The sequence below is a fragment of the Cebus imitator genome, unplaced genomic scaffold, assembly GCF_001604975.1.
Source record: "Cebus imitator isolate Cc_AM_T3 unplaced genomic scaffold, Cebus_imitator-1.0 Scaffold65, whole genome shotgun sequence".
Lineage (NCBI taxonomy): Eukaryota > Metazoa > Chordata > Mammalia > Primates > Cebidae > Cebus > Cebus imitator.
The window spans coordinates 4517387-4526685 of NW_016107380.1; the positions used below are offsets into that span (position 1 = coordinate 4517387).

The 9299-nt window shown below is 36.8% G+C and overlaps 1 protein-coding gene across 1 annotated transcript in view; it reads right to left on the minus strand.

The window, feature by feature from the left end:
- Positions 1–3431: 3431 nt before the first annotated feature.
- HECA (hdc homolog, cell cycle regulator) overlaps positions 3432–9299 on the minus strand; it is a 44111-nt gene continuing 38243 nt past the window's right edge. Inside the window, exon 4 of the mRNA XM_017530416.2 lies at positions 3432–6978. Within this exon, the coding sequence (XP_017385905.1) occupies positions 6814–6978 (165 nt within the window). The 3' untranslated portion in view covers positions 3432–6813. The remainder of the gene's footprint in view (positions 6979–9299) is intronic.

Genomic DNA, 9299 nt, shown 5'->3' on the forward strand with positions numbered 1-9299 from the left:
TCTGTAATCTACAACCAGATGTACTCTTACACCAAAACTTTGATGTGATTTTGCATGCACCAACCTCCAGCATCTGTATATCAGCAGTGGGTTGAAGCGTCTGTGCTGGAGCAGCCTGACAAAACCCCTCTCAAAGGCTGCTCCTGGGCTACGGGTCTCAGCCTACAAGTGTTCAGTAAGACCTCTGAATAAAACTAACTTTAATTCTTTAAAAGCTTGATATTTTTTCTTTAGTCAACATCAAGTTAGACAGAGATCTTATTTACGTACCTGGTAAAAGTATACATGCCTGTAATTGACATTTTCTCTCCTTTATAGCAAGTGGAAGTGCCATTCATCTAGGCCCCTGGATTTGTTACCCTTAGCATCAGAAAATGAAATCAGGACACAAAATAAAAGCAACAACAAAAAAATAAACCTCAGGGTCTAAAGTTCACATTTAAAAGAGTTTCAAAAGTAATATGGACAACTGGCAACGATCTCTTTAGGCTACTAATGTCTATATCTGACAATTAATATGCTAAAGGTGGCCAATATGCAAATGATAACAGAAAACAGAAGGGAAAACCGAAGAAAGTGCTTGGATTCTCTACCTCTGAACAACAGTTAGCTAGCTGAATACGTTACTAAATCTCATTGTGAGGACTAGGAGTGGGGATCTAGGTTTAATTCCTAGTTAATCATTAACTATGTGAACTTATTTAAAGTTCTCTGGGCCTCAGTTTACCTCTAAAATGAGTACAATTGTCAATGAAATTTAACAAACATTTACCATGTGAGTAAAACAAACACCATAGCCCTTGTTCCAAATTCTGACATATCTAAATTCTATCACTGTTATGGTTATGACTTTCTCATTCTTAGAATAACAGGGTTTATCAGGAATTATAATTAGACAGTTCTATACTTGATTTAGATATCTAAATTTTTAATCAAGTGTAACAGAACCGCTTGACATGCCACCCATCACCAAGACATGGTGTTACGTAGCCAATTCCATTTGAACACTAATAAATGTAACCAGTGTCTGTCTACTGAACTTCATGAGACAAACTGCTTTATTTTTACTTTTGCTGTTTCTGAGGCTTAGCAGTGCCAGATAGAGCTAACATAATTATTACAATGCTAAAAGATTCTACTAAAGACAAATATGCCTTAAAAACACATTACTATTTCAAATATTACACCTGTACAGCACCTTGTTGTCCTCAAAGGTATTTCACATTCAGTAGGTAAGGTTTACCCCGCTGTGGAGGGTGGAGAGAACAGAAGAAGAAGAAAAGCTCGAGACAAGAATTTTTCCCCGTTTGAAAATGTGACCCTTTAAACAGCCTTCGTAATTAGCAATAATTGCTGCTGAATTTGCCAAATTTCAGTCAAAACAATATAAGCAATATCTAAAGTAATCGAAACCACTAAGAAGAAATAAGAATTTTCTTCCATTAAATGTAACACTTAACAATTACAATTTAGCTTCATTTTTTTCCTGCAACTTTTTTTCCTTCTGCAGTAAGAACTGTACTTTCCTTAAAATTGCAAAGTATTTTATTGACCATAAGTTACATTGGTAGAAATCATATCCCAAGACCTTTATAAGGCTTTAAACAAAATTTATGGCTCAGATATCTGCATTAATAAATGACAACACAGGCTTTGAATCCACTGGCAGACTGAAGATTTTCTTTACCCAGGTTTTCCCAACTTATCTTGTGTTCTAACGTTTGTGGATTTCAATACATTGGACAAGAATGATATTTGAATTGAAGAGGACAAGGATATTTAAGGATAAACTATTCTTGATCACCGTATATGAAGTCAGCAAGACATTCAATTAGACTCACTTTTCTCTCTGCTTATAATGAAGACACATAAGATCAAGTCTTTTCATTATGAAAATTGTTACAGACCTAGGAAACAAAGAAAATATCTGTAGAATAATCTATTGTCAAAAATAAAATCAGATCAAATTTTTAAATTGTATAAGTTTATTGTGAATACAAAAGAACAGTTGGCAAACCTGGAGATGTCAAACCAAAATGGTTAGAAGTCTGTGCAAAGCGGTTATAGAACCATTTATAAAGCATAAGGGAGAAAGTATTTTTGCCCTCTTTTGTGACTGGCTATTACATGTTAACATTCTTTAAAAGGAAAGCAGACCAGTTGTTGATTTGTCTACACAGTAGGCCCTCCCTTATCCTTGGGGAATCCTTTCCAAAACCTTTTCTATACGTTCATACCTATGATAAAGTTTATAAATTAAGTACAGTTAGAGATTAACACCAATGACTAGTAATAACAGAACAAGTATAAGAGTACACCAGCATTACTCTTTCACTTTGGGTTTTTTTTTTTTTGAGCACAGAGTTTCGCTTTTGTTGCTCAGGCTGGATGGAATGCACAGTGTCATGATCTTGGCTCACTCCAACTTCTGCCTCCCAGGTTCAAGAGATTCTCCTGCCTCAGCCTCCTGAATAGCTGGGATTACAGGCACCCGCCACCACACCCAGCTAATTTTTTGTACTTTTACTAGAGATGGGGTTTCACTATGTTGGCCAAGCTGGTCGAAAACTACTGACCTCAGGTGATCCACCCACCTTGGCCTCCCAAAGTGCTGGGATTAAAGCCACTGCGCCTGGTCACCTTTTGGGGTCATTTTTAGGTAAAATAAAGGTGACTTGAATACAAGCATTGCAATAACAGGACTCATCTAGCAGCCTCCTAAGTGACTAATAGGTAGATGACATCTATAGCATGGATCCACTGGACAAAGGGATGATTCGCCTGCTGGACAGGATGGCACAGGACTTGAGATTTCATGATGCTACTCAGAATGGTGCACAATTTAAATCATGTGAATTGTTTCTAGAATTTTCCATTTAGTATTTTTAGACTGAGGTTGACCATGGACAGGTTTCTGAAACTACAGAAAGCAAAATCGCAGGTAAGAGGTGACTACTACAGCTAACAAGTTTGATTTCACTAAACCATGCTGACAAAGTCTTACATTTTGTGTTTTGTTTGACTAGAACTAGCACTTCAGGGACATCAGGATGACTTAAGTTTCGGCTCTGTGGCTATGGGTGGTTGGCCTTGGGATATATCTAAATGGTGGCCTCTGTTTTTACTTTTCTTTAACATATACTATCTATCCAATAGAATTCCCTAAAACCAGAACAATAATTTTGGACCATCCATATAGAATGAACTTTGTCCTACAGAAAGCTTTTGTTGCAGAGCAAGTTTACATGTGATACACGACTTGCAAGCAGCACAAAAAGTTAGTAGTTTTTATCAGCTGCAGGAGCGACTTTGAAATGGTTACCTGAATAGTGATCAAAACCTGAGAAAGCTTTCTCTTCATTTCTTCTGACCAGACAATCCCACCGCTCAAAAATCCCAACCAAAAATAAAGTGACAAACTAACAACAGAGTAAAATGTTAGTTTCTGGAATTTTATTATTTTTAATACATACATTTCACAAACAGAAACCCTCTAAAACCACATACAATTCCACAACCAAATGTCTCAACTTTATCAACATTCTTTAACTATTTACACTGTCTTTCCTCAACAAAAGTGCAATCCAAGACATCTTGACAAGAAATCTTTACTGACAGGAATTTATTTTTGAGCTAGTTTTAATGGAGCCCATCCATTATATTTACTTTCAATTACCTGGAATATTCAGTCAACAGGACATGGAGATGAACTGGGTTGGGCAGCATCCTATTATAGGAAATAAACACTAAACAAGAACACTTTCTCCTTACTTCCTTCCCAACCTCCAATGAAAGTTACTCAACAGCTGCTACCAGGACACTAAACAGGAAAGCAAACTGGAGTTCTTGATCTAGACACAGGAGAACGGGCTGTGTGTTAGGCATCGGTCTTGCAGGACTAAACAGAAGACTTTGGCAAATTAGTTTTGGTGCTCTAATAAGGTACATATCAGTCTTATCTGTTAGTTTTAGAGTTCAAATACCTAATAAGATTATTTTTTGATAAGTGAATTTTCCACCAACGTATATGAAAATAACTTTTACTCAGAAAATGAACTTCTTGCACAAAAACTAGAAGTTACAGGGCATTTGAGGAAAGCTCCTCTGCAATTAGAACAGGATAATTTACTCAACCCCTCAACTTCATGGCACCATCTTTTAAAGTATAAACCCAGTATATTGCCTGCTTCAAATGTGACAAGAGAGTGAAGAGGTGAGATAGCCTGAAGAGAAAACTATCAATCAGAAATTGTCCTCTCACTAAACTAAAGCATATCATTGTACTTGTTCAAGGTATAAAACACTTAAAAATAAATAATTAAAAAATACTAACAGTAGATGAAAAATCACTTTGCAATTATTAGTCACTCTTAAGACTGCTTCATGTTACTGAACACTATTCATCAGAAAAACAGAAATTGGATCTCTTGAGTAACTAATATCCTTTTAGTATCCTAATCACAACAAAAATCATATTCTTTTTTTTATATATTCCAATTCCAATCAAAGTATTCAGGAAAAGTCTGGGGTATTAAGGTCAGCAGATGTGCAAAATAAGATTTATCTTCATGGTGTTGAATACTCAATTATATTTTATTCCCACATCAGCCAAATTTTCCCTCCAGACAAGAATGAATCGTCTTAAAGGCAAAAGATATTCTCAGATACGCTTCATGCTCTTCATGCTTTTCTCTTTATGTAACTGAATAAAGAATCCACAGAATCCTAACTTTATCAACGAAATAATGTCCAAGAGAAAATTTTACCCAATGACCATAAAACCTCATCATATTTATTTTTCAGGGGGTAGAAAGCCATCTAAAAAGGCAACATGGAACACAGCATATACTACACCGACAGCAGTTCTAAATTCAGGAGCGTGTATAGGTCAACTGTAAGCTTCAGAACAACAATATAAAGCAGGTTTCACTATAAAATTTTAGGTGGGTTAAAGATCAGCACTGTAAATATTTCACTATTTATTTTAAATTCAGAAATAAAATCCAAATGGTATTACGAGGACAAGAGAAACTTAGCACTTTTTGTATCTGGGTACATGAGAGAATCAATAAGGAAACAGTTAATTCACAACTACAGCTTTGTGCATTAAAGAAAAGTTTGCAGGAAGCTATGTCCTACAGTCCTCTTTTAGTTGCATCAAACACTGTCAGTTCAATGACCTTCTACTTCTTATAGGCATTTTATGCATTTCTTCCTACTGAAATATTTTTCAGATGATCAAATACCAACCTTCATGTAGCAAACCCAATCATCCAAACTGAAAGATGAAAAGTATTAGTCAATACACTGGTTAATGCTGTGTTGTTTCAAACAAAACATCAAATACTTCATATAGAACTGAAGCTGACTTGCAATATTGCCTAAATGCTTCTGAAAAGAAAAGCCACATAATAAAAAAAAAAGGTAAATGAGTAATATAAAATGTTCATATCAATGCCAAATTTGGCTATTCATAAAATTATTTTTCAGCATTCTTTTAGCATTCTCTATGCATATCATACATGAAATTATCAAATTCACTTTTGAGAAATCATATTCCAATTCTCTAAGGGTATGGGATGTCAGTCTATTCAATGCATCAGAATCTACTGAACCAAAGGCTGTATTTTGGAATGCCCAATGCTTTGACTAATCAAGTTTTATATATATATATGATCATCTTTTTTCATCAAGAGTAAGGTATCATGGGCTTTTTAGAATGGTCTATTTTTCAAACATACTGCTGTACATTACAATCATTGATTTTCCCAAATAAAACACACTTTTAAAAGAAATAGTAAAATGATTATTTTCTTCATCATCCTTTCACATTTTTTTTCCTTCCCTCTTAAGGTCAAATCTTTGCTTTTGGAAACTCAGAATTAAATGGGTTAAAAATGGCCATAAGCAATTTTGAGGACAGTTAAGTGTGCAACTATTGGTTCTGAAGCTCACCAGTTAGATTCTGTGGCTGAGAGATTTATCTGTGAGAAGAATCTGACACGAAATGACACTTCAACAGGGCAACCTGTATTAAATCATCATTGCCCAAATCATGTTATTCCTGGATTCTCCCTAAGAGCTATTTTACCAACTTCAAAGACACAATTCAAATGATTGAGTTCTGCCGTCTTGCATTATTTCCAAATCCATTTCACATATTCTGTTATAGGTCAGTTTACCAATACCTGCAACACTAATATCTTTCATATGTCTTACAATTTGGATATTATTTTCAGCATGAAAAATGGATTGGCAAATTACAATAGTGATAGAAACAGCACTGGTACCACTTTCAGGTCATCTGTCAGTGGGAGTAAACTGCCTGCCCACGTGTGCTGCAGAACACTAGGCTGAGATAGACTAATGGCTCTCCAGGCACAGACTTACATTCACTTGTCACATATTCTTCCAAAGACCCAAGGAAGATCTCAAAGTAGGTTTTTAGAAAGTTAACATTGTAGTAAGCATTTCCTTCCAACTCCTATCAAGCTTTTAGTTTAGAGCCACATAATTCCTTTCCTAAGTTCACCCCATCCTCCCCATCATCTTAAAGCTGCATCAAAGACTCTTGATAAGAGTGAACCCTGACCAAAATGCACAGGATTACCCATCTGGGCTCTTGTCAAAACCACAGACTAACACTCGGGAATCAACACAGGGCAAGGGCAGCCCCTATTTTAGTGGCACACATACAACAAAGTAACTCTCCTTTAAATTAGAAAAGAAATTGTCACAGAATGCTTCCCTATAAAAGATATGTAATAAAGTAATAATATCAATAAAATAGCTATTACTAAAGCAAAGCTTTCATCAATAAGCTTCGAGAACTTTGAAGGAGGAAAATGGCTTCACGAAATGGTAGTCCAGGTTCCCACAGTGTGGACACTGCTGGACGTTGCTATACTCGGAGAAGTACTGCATCCCGATCCTCACGTCGATCACTGGCTTCCCACAGTGCTTACAGTTCAGGCGCGCCTGGGGGAAACAGACACCATCAACCACACACCCCTTCGCTTCCCAACACTTGTCAAAGTCATCCAAATCAAAATGCTGGGAAACTGAGCAAGAGCTTCATAAAGCATCCCTTTTATTACCAAAACAGAGAAATGGGGTATGCCTGAAAGACTCCCAACTTCTCTCCTGAGATGCAGCACTGTGAGCTGTTTCACCTACTTATGAGAAGAAAATTCTAAGCTGGTACTGCCTAAACACTCTCCATGGAAGTTCCCTAACAATAAGAAACCTCTCCCCACCGGAAGCTGACTTCCCTCACCCAAACCTCCATGAAACTTCTTTGAAGATTCTGGGTTTATTTTCAAAATTCATACACATTTTTCATTCTACTCTATACAACTGTGTTTTGATGTAAAAAGAAACTTTCCCAAAATACATAAGTAAAGTTAGCAATCCAGGAAGTGCGGCGCTGGTCTGAGACTTCTGGAATTCCCAGCTCTGCATCTTCACTCATGCCTGGCCTCTCCTTAACAGCACAGTCCCGGAACCTTTCAGCAATGGCTCCAGGACTTAAGTGAATAACCAGAAATTATAAATTAAACAGACTCAATTTAGACTCATTTCTAAAAAGTACTCAGAAAGTATAATCTCAATTTGTTCTCAAAATATTCCTAGGAGGTAGATAGTATTAGCTGACTTTTAGATAATGCAACTGAGGCACATGCGATTAAGTACCATGCCCAAGACCACAGTTATAGAGCAGCAAGGCAGGGAGTGAACCAAAGCCGCCTGCTCACCCTCAGCCATGGCAGGAACTACTTTTCTGTAACCTGAGATAAACACTCTTTTAACAAAATCAAGAGAGATCTGAACAACATTAAAAGTGTGATTCTGAGCAAATCCATCTTCACCCTGTTATGCTTTTCTAAGAATCAATTATTGCTTATTTTTGGCTCCATCTTATTGAAGACTTCTCTTGATTCATTAGAAGTGTCTAAAACTTGTATCTTCACAGTGAATATTGTCAATATTTTTTTTTAATTTAAAAATGTAATCAAACCTTTAAATTTAAACATGTAATCAAACATGTTTTCCATTTCAGTAGGGGGCCAGATAAGAAAGGTCTGGGCTCCAATTATTTTAAGGAAAAAATATAGTGCATGGTGAATGCCAAGAGGCTGGGTGTGGCAGGATGCTGTTCTATTTTTCTTCCTAAAGACATGGAAAAAATCTCATTGCCTTTCAGTGGTGTATTAGAAAGAACACCACAACAGGCATCACAGAGTGCAGGCATGGCTGTGACAATATGTATGTAGACCTGGATAAAACACCCCAAGGTTTTAGGCCTCCATTGTATGAGAAAATGAGGAGGTTGGTCTAGATCCCAGGTCCTTTGCAGTGCTAATCTTCTGAGTTAACGGGCTCATTCTTTCACTTCCTTATTTAATTTAAAAGATAATCCTCCATGGTGTGTATGCCGAGGGAAGCCACTTCCTCTGGTTTCTCCCAAGAGCTGGCATTAAGGCACAATAAAAAATGCTACAGTGAATATCAACCAATCGTAAAAATATTCTCTTTACAAAAATCAAGCCATAATGCTAAAGACGTAAAACTATACAGTAACTACTAAAGTATGCATCAGCTATTTGTATTAAAAAAACAGGCTGGAACACTTTAGAGCAAAGAAAAATTTCTCTCCTGCCATGAGAGTATCAAGGAATTATATAACAAGATGTTCTCTCCCCAACACTTGGAAAGAAAGATATTTCCAAGGATTTTGTCTCCTGTGATTCTACAGGTTATTTGTGTTTTCATATGTGAATACTTCCTCTTTTTTATGATGACAGCTAAATTTCAGACGTTCTCATAGCATGAGACAATGCCACCTTTTAGTAGTGCTTTAAGGATTACAACAACCTCTAACACTTTACAAGGCAGGCAATTCCTGAGTAATTGTACTATCCCACAGAAAGAAAACAAGAAAATCCTGTCTATTTAAGAAAGTGACTTTCTTCCTTTTAAGTAACTTTTTTCTTATTAGAAATTTAGTATAAGCTAATCATACAGAATCTTCGAAAATATATTCAAGTAGCTGGGCACAGTGGCTCACACCTGTAATCCCAGCACTTTGGGAGGCTGAGGTGGGTGGATCATGAGGTGGAGGATCGAGACCATCCTGGCTAACATGGTGAAACCTTGTCTCCACTAAAAATACAAAAATTAGCTGGGCGTGGTGGTATGCACCTGTAGTCCCAGCTACTTGGGAGGCTGAGGCAGGAGAATCACTTGAACTGGGGAGGCAGAGGTTGCGGGGAGGCAGAGGTTGCAGTGAGCCAGGATCG